Below are 19,944 nucleotides of genomic sequence, written 5' to 3' on the forward strand. Positions count from 1 at the left end.
GTGATTTGAGGTTCAGTGCGCAGCCCATAAGAGGACAGAAATAAAATGCTGCAAAGCAACTATTTGAATGTCTTCGACTAAATTTAAAACTTACCTTACAGTAACTTCTACAACAGTTAAACTCTGTGTGGGTGAACTACACACCAGCCCATATCTTAAAATCTATTTTACTGATGCAAAATTAAATTATTTTACTTTAACAGCATTGGCATGATGTCTCAACCAAAGTTTAGAAAAACTGGTCCAGTATACTTGCTTCGTTATATATGCTATAGTATGGAACAGCAAATAAAAAAGCAGAACGCTAAATTTCAATGTAATGTGTTAAAATAATGCATACACTTGTACCAATAAAAACAATCAAATATTTTCGAATTGATATGTGATAATGAGAAATGAAATCTATGTTTGTAACTATTTTCTCTATCTTTTAAAAATTTAATTCAAATGTAAAAGGACACATAAGAAGCAGTGCCCTTTAAAATTCTATTAATATGTCATATGGGTTGAGGTAATGGTTGATTACAGGACTGTACTGGCTACTATAATAAAATAAAGTACTTTTGACACAAAATAAATGTCTTTGAGTAATTTAGATTTTTTTTAAAAATTGAAGTTCTGCACTTAAATAACAGAAAAAGCTTTTAGTTAGTAGCTTGCAAATATCAAACATTTGTTTTTGGCCTGTTACTTAAAAAAAAAAAAAAAGTTAGTAACACATAAACGAATGACAAGTCTGAGTAAATGCTCCGTTTACAGACAAGAACATCTGACAGCTTCTAATGTTTCTCACCTACAGAGACATAATGGATTCATTTGTGCAAAAACGCTCCTGTTTTTCTGAATCAGTGAGACCAGTCCATGCACATGCAGCACTGTTTGTTCTGTCTGTGCTGCTGGTTAACTCAGGCACCAGATTTTGTTTAGATGCTAAAATCGGTAATTTTAGCCCATTAAAAGGTGGTTTTCTAGGCTTATATAATTCACCTTTATGAAAATAAGTGTTGCAGGTGCATAAATGCTAAAAATGAGTTGTTTGTGCCAACCAAAGAAACATATTTCACGTAAGATCTCAAAAGAACACGAAAGCTTGATTTCTTGAGTAGTAATGATAATTCCTGACTCCCCACTTAGTGTTACACAGTTAGAAATGAGCTTCCTATGAAGGGTGGCTGTCCTCTCGGGTGAGAATTTCAGCCATCTGGGAGGGGCTCAGAGTAGAGCCGCTGCTCCTCCACATGGAAAGGAGCCAGTTGAGGTGATTCGGGCATCTGACAAGGATGCCTCCTGGGCGAGGTGTTCAGGGCATGTCCCACCGGGAGGAGGCCCCGGGGCAGACCCAGGACATGCTGGAGAGAATATATCTCTCGGCTGGCCTGGGAACGCCTTGGTGTTCCCCCAGACAAGCTGGAGGAGATAGCTGGGGAGAGGGAGGTCTGGGCTTCTCTGCTTAGGCTGCCGCCCCCATGATCCGGCAGCTGATAAGCAGAAGAAGATGGATGGATGGATTTACTTTTGCTCACATTTAAAACTTTGGGAGATACTGCTATTTTTGTATGTTGATGTTTAAGAGATCCCAGAAAAACACTTAAATATACAGCAAACAGTTTGTACTGTTATCAACTATATGACTCAAAGACTCTCTCCTCTTTTACGATTTTAAGATCTCAAGTTTTTCTTTGGATTTCCAAGATAATTATTGTAATTCAGAAAAAAAAAAAAACAGGTGTATTTTTGTTCTTGTCAAGTGAATGCATCACACTTCCATACTCTCAACTTTGTTTCTCTCCTCATATTAATTACACTATTGTGAAAGGCACTCAAGAGCCCAGCACAGAACAATACAGAGCAAGTAAAGAGCAGTTGTGTTGCAGAGCAATTACACTCCTCAATCAATTCAAAAACAGATGAAGTGGTTCGAAGCACCAGGAAAACATTTCTGTGAGCACTTAAAAATATCACAGAAGTCAGATGGATCAGTCATTTTTGTGCTTGAAAAAAAAAAACCTACCTCAAGATTTTGTTCTTCAGATTCAGCCTTTGAGAGTTTTACTACAAGTGTTTATATAAATAATATGAATAACTGTACTTGTGTGCTATGCTTACATATTTTTGTATATTTCAGTCCACATGCAGTTTAAGATGCAGTTTCAGGATGCTCATCTGGTTAAAACTCTTTCCACAGATCTCACAGCTGAAAGGCTGCTCTGTGATTTTCTCACACTGGTGTCTCTGAAATATATCGAAGCTATCAAAGCTTTGGCCACAGTTCGAGCATATGAAGCAGTTTTGCGTGGCAGACTCCTCGCCGCAGTTTCCCTCACGGTCAGTTGACGAGTTCATGTTAAATCCAAAAACACTCACTTCAGGAGTCCGGTCATTCGCTGTGTTGTAATCACTCACAGCCACCTTGTGTATGATATGCTGATTGTGTGGCTCAGGTGTGAGAGTTATATCAGAGCTGCTGGGTTGCATGCCTAAGACAGAATACTGGTCACTGAGCATCATTTCTTCATTTTCTTTGTCTAGAAAAGGCAGATCCTTGATCGGCGACGTATATCCCTGCTGCTCACTCGCGGCTCCGGCAGCAGGACTGAGGTGATACTTGACATCTTGTAGAAGTACACAGACAGTTTGTTCAGGGGCATCGCTGCTCTTCTCAAGCCCAGACGTCCACAGCTGACTTTGATCTGGTGCTGCCGTGCCATTATCAGTCCCTACCTGACCTACAGCCTGAAAATTCTCTCCATTAGGCTCCAGCTTTACCATAACAGTTTCCTCCCTGGCCGTCTCACCGTATGTGGGGCCTGGTAAGGGTTCCTCAAAAGGTGGTAGTCCATTCTTAGATTCTGCCAAGTTCTGCAACAGTTGGTTATCAGGAAGTGTAAACATCATGTGCTGGGGCTCCAGCACATCTGGGTTTTCTCCTTTCCAGAAAAAACAAGAACAGATGTTAATTAGCAGATAGTGTTAGCCAACAAATTTTATACACAATAGTGCTGGTTGTTTTCACATATGGATCCCATAAAGTGGAAAATACACATTTAATGGGGATATAGAAATATGATCAGCAAACCAAAAAAAACTTTCGCCGGGCTGCCACGAACCGCTCCACAGGAAGCTGTATCACAGTTGACTCCTGGTTTCAGCATTGATAAACTTATAATATTTATCATGACCAAAACTAAATGAATTATACTGTTAATTTGCTGTTTTTCCTAATGAATTTCTTCAGAAATAAATTTCTTACCATGTTGTGAAACCTGTGTGTCTCATTAGGAAAAAAGTACGAGTTTTTAAGCTTTAACAAAAATGCACTATTCCAGCTACCAAAACGTGTACCTGCTTTTTTCCAATCATCTATAATGTTATAGAGAAGTTCGATACTTTTGCCCCTTCCTTACCATTTCTGTGTGTCTTCATGTGGCCTTTGAGGCTACTCTTCTGATTGAAGCACCTCCCACAGATGTGGCAGCCGTATGGCTTCTCGCCGGTATGAATTCGCAAATGCCTTTCAAGGTGTCCGGCTCGCTCGAAGATCTTGCCGCAGTACGAGCAGATGAAGCACTTCTTTGGTTTGATTACCTGAAAAGATCTGCTTCTCCTCTGATGCACATGATTCATCAAGGTCTCTGTCATACCGTGTAAGCCTCCTTCTTGTGAGATCATAAGAGGGTCTGAGGATCCAAAGGGCGTTTGGGAGATAATGCTGTTTTTGAGTTCGCCGTACGGTTTTCCTGGGAAAGAGAAGGTGCTACAAGAAGCTTCAGCTGGTGGAGAGAGTAACTGAGCCATCCCGGGGAACGATGGCATGTTTTGCTCCGAGCTGCTAAGAAATTCTGTACTGCCCATCTCAGGGTTGTTTTGTAGTCTGGGCATCCACTGCTGGCTGTCTCTCTCAAACGCTGCGAAGGTGTCGCCGAGGGTTTCAACTCCTTCTCTTGTCTGCTCGTTTCCCCCGTGAAAGAGCGGTGGCGGTGTGATAGTCTTCTCTGCAGGCTCAGATTTAACCTGTACAGGTGTTGGCAGAATGTCCTCACTCTTAGGTAGAGCATCTTCAACGATCGCTTCTTCAGGGCGATGCGCATCAATAGGTGGATTCACCTCAGGAATCAGTTTCTGCTCAGCCACTTGGATCTCAACAGGTCCTGACTGAATACCTGTTTAAGCAGAGAGAGGAGGAAAAATAAGGTAATTCACCTTTTAAACATTGACGAGTTTATTCTGGTTTCAGAATGGATAATCTTATATTCAATCACTACTCCTCCAATCCAGTTGTCAAAGTATCTATAGATATTTGACCCCGTTGATTCAATGTTGGGTAAAAAGGTGCTTAGACAAAAAAAAAAAAAAAAAAAAAAAAGGCTCTTGCATGAATATATGCAAATAGGTGAATGAGGCTTGTAACAAGAAACCACACTGAGTTCTTAAATAGACTAGAGAAGCACTATATTAAAGTGCCAGACCATTTACAATTTACAAGTCAGTCAGTCCACCATCTCCCCAAGACCTCCACAAACCAACTACGACCCTTCTGTCAAATCATCAGTGCCACTGCTCCAAGTTCCAGTCAGTACCTTCCCCACACTCAAACAAATGAAATTGGGTGGTTGTTACATGTGCAAGATTCAAGCTTGTAATTTGAACTAAATAATTTCATGTTTCTATGGTGAACGTAATTAAATCATGTAGCATCTGCATGAAATTCAGCAACTTAATTTGTACTTGTTAAGATGACATGATACAATCTAGTAAGAGTGGTTCGTTGCCTGGACTCACGACATTCACAAGATCACATTAGATGTCAAACTGCAGGGAAATCGCTGGAGTTTTAAGAGGCAGACAACTACACCCACACCACGTGTATGCTATCGCTATTTATTGTGGTTTAACCTGTCAGGGACAAAACAGTGCAGAAAATTCTGCATCAAGCTTTGTAATCATAGCTTTCCTAGTTTTGCTAGGAAATTGGCGATACTAAATTACCCATGAATGTGCAAATGGTTGTTTGTCTCTATGAAATCATCAACCCCTATATTGGTTCATTAAGCACGACTAGCAGTAATTGCCTTGATTAACAAAGTAGTTGTTCCAACAACAAGATTTCATTGTGTTTTCCTAAAGTTTTTAACTTGTGTAGAATGAATTAAAACAAATTTCACTCTACATACTGAAATCAATCACTTCAAGTCAATGCAAGTATGCTACGGTGATCCAACGTAATCTGATTACATAAAACCACCAGATGCCAAATGTGTTGGTTTGACATGGTCTAAAATGGGTTACTGTACTTGGTTAAATCACGTGGAAAAAGGTGCCATGATTAAATTGTGTTCATCCAAAGATAGATATTTTTTTGAGTGCATTGTTTCAGCATTTTCAGTGGTGGGCTTTATGCCAAATTGCTTTTAACTATAACTAATTTGTTTTAAAATATGATTTAAATCGGGTGACAGCGTGGTTAGCACTGTTGCCTCACAGCAAGAAGGTCCTGAGTTCAATTCCACCATCAGGCCAGGGTCTTTCTATGTGGAGTTTGCATGTTCTCCCTGTGTTTGCGTGGGTTCTCCGGCTTCCTCCCACAGTCCAAAGACATGCAGTTAGTGGGGATAGGTTAATTGGAAACACTAAGTGGAGGAAATATTTTTTTAATGGTGCCAGCCTCATCTGAATTAAAGACTAGATTTCATTTAAAGCACACTTAAAGACCCTCCAAGAATGTGGAAAAATTTATATTAAATATAGGTTTCCTGTCCAGACTGAATATAAATGACACAGATGTTTTTGGCCAGAATTTGGCCTGTGGACACCTCAGGACCTCCAGGAGGAACTGGAGAAAACATTGCTGGGAAAATGACGCCTGAAAACACTCAGCTCACTATCGCTGCAATTTCAGAGGTGTGGATGAAAATGGTGGTCTAAGGAGCTTGGAAAGAAAAGCGTCTGGACTTCTTTAAGTTGCTTGAAGACGTTTCACCTCTCATCCGAGAAGCTTCTTCAGTTCTGGTGGTTTGACTAAGGTCTGCTATGAAGTCTATTGTAGTGTTCCAGTTATTTAATTAATGGATAAGTTCATCAAAAATAAGCAAATTTCATTATTCAAAAGTCATTTTAGTCATTATTGAGGCAAAAAAAACCAAAAAAAAACAAACAAACAAAACCAAAGATTAAACTGGTACATGTTCTCAAACTTGAGTCAGGTGTATGTCTGTGGAGTTTTGTGACCTCCAGTTTTTTGTTCAGCGCTTCTCAGGGTGTCAGTTCACACCAGAAATGAAGTGTTTAGTCTTGTGGGTGGGGGTTCGTTGATATTGAAAACTGACCAGATTCTCGCCTCCCTAATCTGCTCTGTGCAACTTGAGGCGTCTTCATCAAAAATAGACCCGGCTCCATTTTAAGCAGCACTGAGACCTCAAGTCACTCCTACAATGCTTCTGAATCACACAGCAGCACATCTGGTGGAACTGTAATCATCATTTTGAGTGGGTGCAATTAGCTCCAGAGGCTTCAGAGCCAGAACATGCAGCCATGTTTGGTATATTCACGGGGTTAGCAGGTTTCAACCTCACACTACAGAAATGGTATAAAACTGCAGCGCGAGCCCCACTGGCAGCCACAGGGAAACTGAGTGTAGAAACTGCAATTAAAATTAATCATTTTGAATTTGTTTATTTATTGGGTGAAAGGAATATTCTGCTCACCCCTAAGTTAAATGTCAAAAAACTCATTTTTTATTGTTAATAATAACAACATTTGAGACCAAAAGTGATCAGTTGGTATGGAAAATAATGCTCCTGCTTCTTTACCATCAGCAGTTAAAGCTTTAAGCTGTTTAAAACACAAGTAGTTTAAGCTTTAGAAATTCTTTCCTTTAAACACCCGCAGGGAAGGAAACTTGCGACCCCTGCTTGACAATAATCATGATGTCGTCTATGAAGACATCTGGAAACGGTTTGGATTTGACGCCACACTCGAACACAAAGTTATGGTGGCTTACCAACTATGCTAAATACTTTGAGGGAACCCCTGAAATGATTTATTGTTTCATCTGCCTGCAAACACAGAGGGTCATTTTTGTCCTCTGGGTTGCTTGCTATGCTCTGCTAAGATCAGCAGAAAATAAGCTGAAAATTGGTTAATTGCCTAAAGGTTCGAAGGGCACTGAACATCTCAATAGTGTCACGTTACATGCATGAACTGGGTTTCAACCTCGGTAACTAATATCCGGTGGATCTTGTACAGAGCCCGGTGGTCTTGCTCTGGGTAGCACAAAGCTAAAAATTGGCTCTACAAGGCAGGAAGGGGGACTCTGCTGTTCACTGAGACCCTTTTAAGTCACCTTCCCCTCCACTCACTCACTGTCGTCACACCTAACCCACATAATTTTTCCTGTGCTTACTGACTTCAAACTGTGAACCAAGACTCAGAGACAGAAGATAAAAATAACACACCACAGCGTACAACTAGCTACTAACGTGTCATGTGAATGACATGAACCTTCAAATTAAAAGATAAAATTACTGCTTCTATATGTTTCATATAAATTACATATAATTTTAAATATGTCTTTAATCTTTCATTCATTCTTATAAGTAAAATCTATAATACTGTACGCTGGCAGAGAGCCAATGACCCCAGGCATCCAAGTTTGATCCTCCACAAATCCGTGAACCTCCCTAATCCTGCCCTGCTGAAGAATCGTTGAGCAATGTAGTAATTCCCCACCAACCAAACAGCCACCGGTCCTGACCTCCTTCAGTACGATAACAGAGGAGGATACTGCCTGAGTGCACACACCATTATGCAGCAACACCCTGATTTACATGTACCTCCAAACTACTGGAGACCTCAAAACTGCCAAGTGTAACACAAAGTCTTTTGGCCCTTCTGAGAGTGACAATGATTGTGCAGTTACTGAAATATTTGAGCATGTACGACAGATGTTTTCACAACTTTTTCTCTGCTCATGTTCAGACTGTTAGAAAAGCAGAGGAGCAGCTTAACTCATTCACTGCCATTGACGTCTATAGCCGTCAATGGCAGTGAATGAGTCGATGGGTTTAACTCATTCACTGCCAATGGCTGGCAGTGAATGAGTTAACTGGGTCCAGGGCTGCTTTCACCCTGAACCTTTTTAGTCTTTGTACAAAACGAGCTGCATGCGAGGATGTAGACAAACGGTCTTTCATCTGTCAACGTGAAGTCACACTCGAGTTAGTTTTGGTCCCATACCTGAATGGCATTATCACCTAAAAATCAACAGTATTTCTGCTAGTAAGAAACCTTCTGAAGCAGATTTCCTGTTGCGTTAGAAGTGAGAACAGGCAGCTTCGAACCATTTTGTGACAGGTTCCCTTTTAGCGTTGTATGAAGTTCCTGTGTGAAAATAGCTCAAACCTTTATGATAAATATGGCGCTAAATGTAAGGGTCATATTTATTTCTTTTTTGTTTTGCCAAACCTGCCACCAGTAGGGAGAGCTGTCAATCAGTTTGTAGTTCTTCAGAACAATGGCTTAATCTGACAGAGCCGTTGCCTAGGACAGAGTTTGTGACTGTGGTTGATGCTCCTGAAAAACTATAATAAGAAGCTTTTGTGTTTGTCTTTGTGTCTCAAATCATCTAAACGAGCTTTCTGCACTAACCATTTTGGTCGCTTCTGAAAAGCTAATTGGTCGACATATTGTTCTTATACAAAATCTGTTTGTTTCTTTGTCTCCAACTATGCTTAAACAATCGTGAGTTGAGCAACCAAACGTGGAGGACAGGTACATCTAAAGATGGAAGCAACATGGAAGATAAAAGTGAGGAGAAAACATGAATGACATTTGGTGACTTCAAGTGACTATGAGTGGGGCAGGACTCCAACATGAGAGTACGGGACCAATGAGAGTACAGGACCAATGAGAGTACAGGAAACTGTTGACTGGCATACAATCTTAGAGAGTTACCAAGGCAACCAGAACCTGGAATGTCAGCAGGTGAGCAGCTGTCAGCTTCACAACAAAGTGCAACAAGCAAAGTGCTTTCAGCATGAACAAAGTTTATCTCTCTATCAAGTATATCATGCCATCATGTTGCCTAGCAACCACCAAACAATAGTTAGGTAGGTATAAATGATCAATTATTCTCATCTATGCACCTATAACACCTTTTAAAAGTTTTAAGTTCACAATAACATCTCATTTAGATCCACAAAGACTTATTCGGGCATGTCCTGTTGCTTAGGAACCACCTAGCAATAGGCTAAAACGATCAATTTTTAGTATTTATTTATCTACGACACCTATCATGATTGGACTGTGTTCCTGCATTCAAGAAATATCTCTAAAATTAGAAACACCCTGTCTCAAAGTGATGCTGAAAAACTTCTATGCTCAACTATAGTAATTCATTTACAGGCTTTCCTAAAACATTACCTCATTACTCTCAGGAAAAAGTTATTTGTTATCCTACTTACAATACTCTGTAAAATAGCTGAAAAACTCTGTCTCATAATCACCATTTAACATTATACATACTCTTCTCACATGCAAGGTCTTGAAGAATCAGGCCCAATATAATCTTAAAGACCTTATAATACGATATCACCCCAACAGAGCACGTTTCTGGTTCTTAGGGATTAAAAAGTAGAATAGGAGGCAGATCCTTCAGCTTTCAGGCCCCTCTTCTTCTCTTCTTAAATATTTCCTCTTTGATGAAGCATATAGTTGGGGCTGCTGAACCCTCCCTTTTTTTAATACTGCAATAGCTTGCTCATAGGAGCATAGGCATATATCAGCAAAAAAAGAAAGGAGTCATGTGTCTATACTTGCACCCTCAGAATAGTTTGCTTGTTCAGTTGTTGAGTGCTTGAAAGCATTGAAGATGAACACTGCCTTCATTTCCACAAGCTTTAACTGACCAAGTGTTTCACTGATGAGAGCTGGTTACAATCCAACTTAAAGCAACAAACCAAAAACCTCATAGTAGGAAGCATTTTACTTACATCTTCTGTGAATCTTTGTGTGCTCCTTGAGGCTGCATTTCTGATTGAACCGCCTCCCACATATCTCGCAGCGGTATGGCTTCTCACCAGTGTGAATCCTTTTATGCCGCTCGAGATGCCCCGCGCGCTCGAAACATTTGCCGCAGTACGGACAGATAAAGCCTTTCTTAAACATCAGCCTCTTTACCGTCCTCCTCCGTGCCGTGTTGTACGCATTGCGGTACAGACTATAACCCAGTAACCCACGACCAAAGTGGTTCTGCTGAAATCCACCAGAGCTGCTGCAGGACACGGCCAGCCCACTGTCCAAAGACGATTCGGGAAGACACGACAGGGAGTTCTGTCCTAAACGTAAATAATGAGAGCTGTTATGTCCAGTCTCATTTTGTGTCGTCGATCTCCACTGTCCACTTTCATACAGAGGCAGCTCTTCTCCTGGTTTGTCGGACTGTCTGCTGGCCTGTTGATTTTCCTCCTCCACAGGTTCACATTTGACCTTCACTTCAGGTACAGACAGAGTGGCGGGTCCATCATCAGCATGCACATTTTCAAGAGAGTTCTTCACATCACCAGCACCACCCTGGCTTTCTGCAGAAACATAAACATGCATGTTATAACTGAATTAAACCATCACTAACTTAATTCCAAAACAATTAGAAGCCGGAGGAAGTAATTTCCCCAGGATGATGGTGAGATATGTAAAATGACAGAAACAAACCAATAACATACATTAAAGAGTTGTAACTTTAATTCTTCCCCAAGATGAGAGTCAAGATAGACATTAGTTGAATGCCATTTGTTCATCTGATTTTGTGTTTACACAACTTTTGATCTGCATTTCATGAAGTTTAATGGAGAGGTGAAGCAGTGGCAAAGGAAGAACTTGTTAAACTTTGGTCTGTTATTACGTTCTAAAAGTTTGAAAAACAGAACATTGGTCGTGGCAGAGTATGGACTCTGCACGCACCACTTTAGTTTCACATTATTCAAGTTTTGAAATCAGGTCCTTGGTAAAACTTGCAAAACTGTTACATGGCAATATCTCCAAACACTATGCACCATGCGTGAGTTTAAAACTTTTCACAAGGTGCACAGATTTATTTTGGACCTCATAAATAGCAGAGCTAAAAGTGTTATGTGATCCGCCTCAACAAACCAGAAGTTATTCTTGTGAATGACGTGTAACTAATGAGATCTTGGAGTAAATGTAAATATGCCCTTTCGGATTTTGTTCAAGAATCTAATCAATCCTCTAATGATCGTGTTTCACTACCTAAATTTGGCAGGTACTTACATAGTGCTTTCATACTCTAAACGAGCATTAAACATGCTTTTTACTACAAACCTCATTTAATTCTATTTATGTACCAAATCACAACAACAGTCGCCTCAAGGCGCTTGATATTGTAAGGTAAAGAATCTACAGCAATTGACAGAAAACCCAAACAATGAAATGATCCCCTGTAAGGAAGAATTTCTGGTAGAAACAGGCTCGGTGGGGCGGGGCAGTCTCCCATAACCACACATAGTGAGTGAAAATAGGTGAGTGAAGAACAAATACTTCTGTTGGCTTCATCGGGTGAGGGCCTCCAGCTCGCACTGGAACGGTTCGCAGCCGAGTGTGAAGCAGCGGGAATGAGGATCAGCACCTCCATATCTGAGGCCATGGTTCTCAGCCGGAAAAGGGTGGAGTGCCCACTCCGGGTCGGGGATGAGTTCCTGCCCCAAGTGGAGGAGTTAAAGTATCTCGGGGTCTTGTTCGCGAGTGATGGGAGAAGGGAGCCGGAGATCGACAGACGGATTGGGGCTGCAGCTGCAGTAATGCAGATGCTGCACCGGTCCATCGTGGTGAAGAGGGAGCTGAGTGTAAAAGCGAAGCTCTCAATTTACCGGTCGATCTACGTCCCTACCCTCACCTATGGCCACGAGCTGTGGGTAGTAACCGAAAGAACGAGATCGCGGATACAAGCGGCAGAAATGAGCTTCCTCCGAAGGGTGGCTGGCCTCTCCCTTAGAGATAGGGTGAGAAGTTCGGCCATCTGGGAGGGGCTCAGAGTAGAGCCGCTGCTGCTCCACATCGAAAGGAGCCAGCTAAGGTGGTTCGGGCATCTGACAAGGATGCCCCCTGGGCGCCTCCTGGGTGAGGTGTTCCAGGCATGTCCCACCGGGAGGAGGCCCCGGGGCAGACCCAGGACACGCTGGAGAGATTATATCTCTCGGCTGGCCTGGGAACGTCTTGGTGTTCCCCCGGATAAGCTGGAGGAGGTGGCTGGGGAGAGGGAGGTCTGGGCCTCTTTGCTTAGGCTGCTGCCCCCGCGACCCGGCCTCGAATAAAGCGGATGAGGATGGATGGATGGATGAAGAACAAATACTCAACTTTGGCCTATTGTAGTATAACTAAGGGAGGATTCGGGGTTAACTGATCCAGCCCTAACTCTACGGTTTACCATAAAGGAAAAGTTGAAATGTAATCTTAAAAATAAGAGCTGGTTCCACAGAGGATGCTTCCAATTTTACTTTTAAACATCCTAGGAATCACAAGTAAGCCAGGAATCCGAGAGACAATTGCTCTATTGGGGTCTTTAAGATAAGACAGGGCCTGATTATTCAGACAACCCCTGCTGGTCCTGGCAGATGGCCGACCTTCCCTGAGGACATTCTGCTGGAGGTTTTTTCCTCTTTAAAAGGGAGTTTTTCCTTTCCACTGTCGCCAAGTGCTCGCTCAAAGCGGGTTGTTTGATTAGTGTCTTTATCTTACAATATAAAGCACCTTTGACTGTTGTTGTGTTTTGCACTATATAAATCAAATTGAACTGAACCGATGTTGTACGTGAGGAGAATTATTGTAAAATTAGATTCTGGATTTAACAGGAAGCCAACAAAGAGAGGCCAGTGTGAGAGGAACACGCTCTCTTTTTCTAGTCCCTGTCAGTACTCTCACTGCAGCCTTTTGGATTAACTGAGTTTTTAGGACAGCCTGATAATAATGAATTACAATAGCCCAGCCTAGAAGTAATAAATGCATGAACTAGTTTTTCAGCATCACTCTGAGACTGGATGTTTCTAATTTTAGAGATACTGCGCAAATGCAAGACAGCAGCCCTACATATTTGTTTAATATTGCCCATTGACTGAGAGCTTTCAAACCATCCCTCACTCTGATGGATTCATTGGAGGAGCCAAGGATTCAACCACCCACCCTGCAATTAGCGGACAACCTGCTTTATCTCCTATGCCACAAATCCATGAGCTGTACAGCTCACTAAATATGTGAATATTAGTAATATGTAAAAGCACCACTATCTCGACTTCTTGTACATTTTGGAAAGCTACAGCGCTTAATACATTTTTAGACGACCATCCAATATAAGATTTATGCCACAGCTGCCCTAAATTAACAGTAATTACCAAAATCAATCTGTAATGGTTAACCCACCATATCCACAAGCTCTTTTATTGAAGTGATACTTTTAATATAACTATTGTTGACATCCAATAACTTTTCAATTTGATTTTACAAAAAAAAAAAAAAAAACAGACAATACTATTACTTTTTTAAAGTAAGATGACAAATTACTGTTATTTACTTGCATTCACAAACAAAAAATAATATTAATTTTACTGGTTAACTGTTTGATTAATTTCCGACTTCTCAAAGGAGTCCAGTGTGCCAGCTCCAGTGTGAGTAATCAAATGTGAATTCAGTCATTTTTTGTTTTAAACTTGTTTTTGACAGATTTCTAAAATATGTTCTTTCTTGTTTTTAATGGCAGTTAAGCAATAAATACAGTAAGCACAACTGGTGCACTGAACTCATGCCCGTGTAAGTAATACTGTTTATTCTGACCTATGTGAGCAGGCGGGAGAGACTCATGAAACAAACCAAATATTTGTACCAAATGTTCTTCAAAATGAAACGAATCACTCAAAGATCTACAACAAAGTGAGAAAATAGATTTGTGTGTTTCATATCTGTCCCCAGAAAAGGTCCACATGGCATCTGGACAAAAATCTATTTCTAAGTAACTTCTGCTAATATCTTATCGCAAAGAAGAGAAACAATTTTGTAATGCTTACATTCTTTTCTTTACACTATATAACTGCAAACACGCCAGCTCATTAAAAAGACCTATTTTGGTCCTCATGTCCTGCAGCCAAAAGATAAATGATCCAAAATGACCACTGGAACGATTTCCCATATTATTGCAGAGCAAATAAAAGCCAAAGCCTTGTGCTGGGGGATTTTTCACAACGTGGCAACATAAACATTTGTTCTTAAATTATTATTTTTTCTCTAGAATTTAATAAAGTATTTCTCTACCTTTACACAACCCCTTTATAAAAGTTTGAAAACTGAGATTTGTGCATTTTCGTCCCTGACAAACCTTGCATCAGTGTACCAGTAAGTTGGCACCCCTCAGCAAAGAGGTGCCAGGTTAGCACGGCAGCTACAGGGTGTTGAGGTGTGGTTTAGCTCGGGTCCAGCTCACCATCTCTCCCGTGGTGGTCGGGTCTCAGGGTCACCGCCTGCTGGGTTACTCTCAGCTCGCCGTGCAGGAGCTCGATGTTGCTCTTCAGCTTCTTGATCTCGTTTTCACGCTGGCACATTTCCAGCCGCAGCACCACCATGCCATCCTCCACAACTTTGGCGATTTCTGCCACGGCTGCTTTGGACAAGGCATCAATCACGGAGGCGATCTGGGAGCGCAGAGCAACGCTGCTCAACATTATCGTGAACCGACCAAGGAGTGAAGGAGGGCTGAACTTTAAAGCCAGAGAAGCGGCTCGGTGGGTCCCACGTCAGGGAGGTGAGTTAACGGCCGCGTCTAAGCGAAGCAGGCCGATGCGGGAGCCGCTGGCTCTTCCCAGCCTGCAGGCATTTGGTTAGCCTGATGTTGGTTTTTAATGAGTACAAAGAGATAAACACTTTCTCGTTTTACGGAAGTGATGACACACATACCGTAAAAACGCGAAGAAGAGCGCAACGCATATTGTCACCGCACTTCTGGGGCTGCTGGACCTTTTTTTGTTAAACCAAAAACAAAAAGTCTTCAAAAGACTAAAGTAGGAAGTTTACGAGAATCTAGAGAAAACATGCTATTTTCAGGTTTTATCTTAAAGGGACCATATCGCTTTACTCTTCAAGCATTTACTTATGAGAAGTTTCCAATGTTTCCAGTCACATCAATACAACACACACAGCAGCTGTGAGAGGAGGTTGCAGGGACCATCTATAAAGTGCAACACGACAAAAGAAATCATACACTTTCATAACATTTGAATCTGGATTAATTACAGTATGTTCATCTAAAAGTGTTGTAACCAGAGTCAGGGATTATTTTAAATTCCCACCAGTTCTATGCACCAACACAATGGAGAGCTGCTAAGTTTTAGGAACACCTGAGAGTAAAATTTATATGTGCAGGACGTGTACATATTCAGTTGAAGATTTTTAAATTTTTGTTTCGGGTAACCAGAATGGAGACGATTAGAAATGAATATATCAAGAGAGACAGCTCAGGTTGGAGACAGAAAGGCAAAGTGACGTCTTCATTCTCTGCTGACCGCAGGTTTCCCCAACCTTATAGTATATTTGCATGACTGAATCTAGCACCACTGACTAACAATGGGCCGTGAGATCGACGAAAATATCAGTAGATGAGCAGTTTCTGAACTACTCAGATTAGCCTATCTAACACCAACAACCATGCTGCGTTCAAAGTCGCGTAAATCACATTTCTTCCCCATGCTGATGCTTGATTTGAACCGATCCTGCTGACCATGTCTAAAGGCCTAAATGGATTGAACTACTGTCATCTGATTAGATATTTGAGCAGTTATACAGATGTATCTAACCATTTGAAACCCAGAGTTGAAGCTTTAAATGAAAAATGTACTTTCAATTCAAAAAAATGCAATTAACTCATTGTTGTGTTGTCTGCACTTTATTAAACTGTTGGGAAAAAACCCCCACAAAAGACAATGAATACACACACACACACACACACACACACACACACACAATCAAAATCTCTCGCGCACTTAAAAGTTTTTACTTTTTAATTAAATGTGTGTAATTAAGATCTGACAAGTAATCTTCAGTCACATACAGTTTGTCCTGCTAATAACTACATCACAAGGGCAAATATTAGAAAAGGACCAACCATTTAATTTCTTCAGACATGTTTCAACAACAGATACCAGTATATTTTCAAGGCACTGTAATACTTCTGAGTACAGAAGTATGACAAAGTTACAAACACACCAATCACAGTTTTTTTTGAGTATTTGTACAGTCATTGAAGAATTAAAAATTAAGAAGAAATAAGGTAGCTAAAACTTCCAAATGAAACATTTTCTTGAACAAGAATCTAAAACTGCATAAAAATGTCCCAAACACAGAAATGTCTACTAAACAGTAACACACAAATGGCTTATGGAAAAAAAAATGTTTCCACATCTGTGAATTTGAAAGGGACCTGCAGGGTATCATCAGGCATCCATGTGCCCTGCAACTACAGTGCAATTTCCTCCCTGCACGTGGACTTAAAAGTAGTATAAAACAACGACACACCCCAGTGACCACAGCTGTCCATGTGCGCATCCACGTGGGAGCATAATCAGCATCACGGTTAACATCAATAAACAAACCATTTCTTACTAATCTTTTCAGTTCAATGTGCCATCTAAAGAGTGCTGGTTCATATAAGTTGTTGGAGTTAACCACAGAAGCTGTTCTCAGAGAAATGAGTGCAGACACCCTCCAGGAAGCCCCTGACACGACAGGAACATCTACACTACACAGTCTGCTGGTGGTATGTTTGGGGAAACTGAAAACAAAGACCAAATATATTCCTCTGAGCCCTTCACACGTCACCACGCTCTTGCAGTTTCAATGCCTGAGAGAATCGTTTGCTACTCAGACTGCATTTAAAGGCCATCTAATATTTATATGAGAACACAGAAAAAGAAAATCTTCCCCACCTCTCTAGTAGTTCCTACTCGCGGCATGAGAATCAATCAATAGTTGACATTTATGGAAGTTAAACTGTTAACTCTTGCATCAACACCAGAATGCCTTTATTTATCAGTTAGTGGTTATTTTTTAGTTTCTGTTTTATTTAATTTATTCTGTCTGTGTAGGTTGTGGTGGTTGTGGTCAAATAAGGTCAAACTTTCATAAAATGTCTTTAATCTTTAAAACTGATTAAAAGTCTGCTGCCTTTGTTTTTTGCAACATTTAGGAATTGTTACTGCTGTGGGGGATTCTAAATATCTAATTATACCTCTGACCTCACTTTTACATTTCACATCTACATCACATATGGTCGTGAAAAAGAGAATGAGCTGCCTAGTCAGAAAAATTAGATAATAAACTCAAATTATTCATGTCCAGTTATTTACAAATCAATACCTATTATCTGTTACCCATCAATACATATTACCCACTACTATATGTTTTTTTTTTTTTCAAAAACACAATAATATTCCCTTAAAAGTAAATAATCTCCAGAGCAGTGCTTCTTTTTTTAGGTTAATTGTGATCATGCCATTAGGAAAAAAAGACATAGAAACTTTTTTCAAAAATAACAGTTACGATGTTTTTTATGTTTAGATTTCCCAGGAGATGAAGTTTGTCACATTAATGGGACAAAATGTCAAATTATATTAGTTTTATGTGTAATATCTCACAAAGAGGTGTGCGTCCAATGGAAAAGCAAGACAAAGCAAACGATAAATGTAATGACTCTAATGCATCTGCCCCCCTGTAATGCAAATCAGAGGGCTTTTTATGTTTCTGTTCATTCACTTCAATAAAACTGTCAAAGCACACTTGTAAAATAAAAGGTTCATGCAAATGTTCAAACTACCGCAGTCCATCTCTGAGAGCTGCAGTATCTGATCGCTATCTTCCTTGCAGGTGGATCTCTTCATGTATTTTGAGGTTACCAAGCGCCGTGAAGCTTTTACCGCACTGCCTGCAGCTGTACGGCTCCAGCCCGCTGTGGAACCGCTCGTGTCTGAGGCAGTTGTCCTGCCTCGAAAACATCTTACCGCAGATTTTGCAACTAAACGGCCTCTCCCCGGTGTGCACGCTTTGGTGCGTCCTCAGCCGGGTCTTCTGGGTGAAAGATTTCCCACACTCGAGGCACCTGAAGCGTTTGGAGGGTTGGTGGGTGGCTACGTGTTTCTCCAATTGAAACAGGCACGAGAAACTCTTGTTGCACAAAGAGCAGACGTAGACTTTCTGATTAGGTCTGCACACCTTCATCACCCTTTTGGCTTTAAAGACATCTCTACTCTGGTTAGGAGCGTCAGCATTTGAACTTGCTGAGATTGCTGCGGCTGTTTCCACGTGAGGCAGAGGGAGTAACGGCTCAGCTCGCAAGCAGTCACCCTGACTGCCTGCAGGGGGTGAAATACATCTGAACTCTTTAGTATGAACAGACTCTAAAGCGATGCCTCCCATACACGCGGGGTGCGTCTCTACCTCCGCTCTCACTGGCGCGCCTGCAGTTTCCTCTGTGGTAGACAGTAAAGAATTATAGGAACTTTCTGTGTTGCTCTGAGGAGAATACTGATCAGCGTCAGAGGGGAGGATCTGCATGTGCTGCTGCAACGCCACAGGGTTACTCTCAAACATGCTACAAGCAGGCCACATCAAGTCATCCTGCTCTGCCTTGAAGCAAACACCTGTTCTCGCCGTGTTGTCTTCTGTTTCGATGTTAGCAGGTTCATCCTCTGGCTCGTGCTTCACCACTGGCCAGATGTTTTGGCTCTCTTCTGTCACATTTTGGGCAGTTTTTGGTTGAAGAGACACTGCAACCATGTCCTGAGCTTCCTTTTTGTCTGCATTTAAAAGGATGACAACCGTGTTAACACTCGATTTCAATTCTCAACCAACAAATGCAAGTCAACAGAGCATCTAACCAGTTTCACCAGTAGAAGTGTTTTAGTGCTGCTGTTTACTGGAAACGGTTAGACATGTCAGCCACAAAAGGATGCTTCCTGATAAACTCAGGTTTTACAAAGTTTAGAAAGTCCCTGATATACTGCAATAAACTGTTTTTATCTTCATAAGTTCTTGAGTTTTATCTGACTGATATATTGCTAAAAAAGATTCAGTCAGTTTAATCTGAAAATGAAATGAATGTCAAAGAAAATGAATTTCTTTGATTCATCGAATTGGACCAAGACATAATAAAAAAATATCCCAGCAGTTAGAAAGACAGTGTACAGAAATTTATATTTAACTATCTTTATAAATGAACTACAAAGACTAAAATAAATTGTTGGTAAAGGATTCAGTCACCTATAACCTATACCTGTACATACAAATTTCGGTTGTTTATGTTTATAGGACCACCCTGTGTCTTCCTTTTATATTTTATTTTCCCTTGCTGTAAGAGCTCTGTAACATCGAAATTTCCCATCGGTGGGATAATAAAGATTTATTCTATTCTATTCTATTCTATTCTAATGCACTCTTGAGCCTTAACCTCACATCAGATGACCTCAGTGGGTCAGATGATAGGGTTAGGCAAGGTCTCAACGTGGTTTCACCTAAAACATCTGGAGGTAATGACCTTGGCTCATGTCATGAGGAAGTGAAGAAGCCCCTTGAATGAGGGGTGAAAGGACTAAATGAAACAAAAAGAAATGGAATGTGGGGCCTCCCTGCTGCTGCATTGGTGGTTCTTTGTGTCCGGGGATGGGCGTCCAGGTACGCACTGGCTCACTCCTGGTGGCTGCTTGTCGGGGCCTGGAGCCTGGGGCTCGCTCGGCCTCTGGGCTTGGGGCTCGGTCACTCTGGCACAGCTGGCTGCCGGCGGAGCTCACGGGCACGTCACTGCAACCCCCCCTGGCTTCTGCTCCGCGGCTGCTGAGTGACCCCTCATCTGGGGCTCTCCTCAGCTCTTTCCGGGAGAGTGGCACGGCTGCCCCTCTGTTGGTCTTC

At 41.3% G+C, this 19,944-nt stretch overlaps 2 protein-coding genes and 1 long non-coding RNA gene across 3 annotated transcripts in view; 1 reads left to right on the plus strand and 2 right to left on the minus strand.

Annotated features, from left to right (window-relative positions):
* Nucleotides 1-1,979: 1,979 nt before the first annotated feature.
* LOC113010767 (uncharacterized) lies at nt 1,980-14,947 on the minus strand. Its single transcript, XM_026149973.2, has 4 exons — nt 14,477-14,947; nt 9,987-10,574; nt 3,405-4,160; nt 1,980-2,927 (listed from the first exon to the last, which is right to left on the minus strand). The coding sequence occupies exons 1-4, from the start codon at nt 14,712-14,714 to the stop codon at nt 2,122-2,124; spliced, it is 2,388 nt and encodes a 795-aa protein (XP_026005758.2). The 5' UTR covers nt 14,715-14,947; the 3' UTR covers nt 1,980-2,121.
* On the plus strand, nt 14,657-19,067 carry LOC145422022 (uncharacterized). Its single transcript, XR_013903393.1, has 2 exons — nt 14,657-14,794; nt 17,908-19,067. It is a non-coding gene; the product is annotated as an uncharacterized LOC145422022 (long non-coding RNA).
* Nucleotides 17,501-19,944, minus strand: part of LOC145422021 (uncharacterized) — a 4,224-nt gene continuing 1,780 nt past the window's right edge. Inside the window, exon 2 of the mRNA XM_080293163.1 lies at nt 17,501-18,836. Coding sequence (XP_080149289.1) covers nt 17,893-18,836 — 944 coding nt within the window. The 3' untranslated portion in view covers nt 17,501-17,892. The remainder of the gene's footprint in view (nt 18,837-19,944) is intronic.

The sequence above is a fragment of the Astatotilapia calliptera genome, chromosome 18 (genome assembly GCF_964374335.1).
Source record: "Astatotilapia calliptera chromosome 18, fAstCal68.1, whole genome shotgun sequence".
NCBI lineage: Eukaryota > Metazoa > Chordata > Actinopteri > Cichliformes > Cichlidae > Astatotilapia > Astatotilapia calliptera.

Coding starts and splice junctions, on each gene's coding strand:
- LOC113010767 (XM_026149973.2), bottom strand. CDS start 14,714: ATGTTGAGCAGCGTTGCTCTGCGCTCCCAGATCGCCTCCGTGATTGAT. Junction 10,575..14,476: donor CGACCACCACGGGAGAGATG/GTGAGCTGGACC, acceptor ATGTTTCTGCAG/AAAGCCAGGGTGGTGCTGGT. Junction 4,161..9,986: donor CACAAAGATTCACAGAAGAT/GTAAGTAAAATG, acceptor CTGCTTAAACAG/GTATTCAGTCAGGACCTGTT.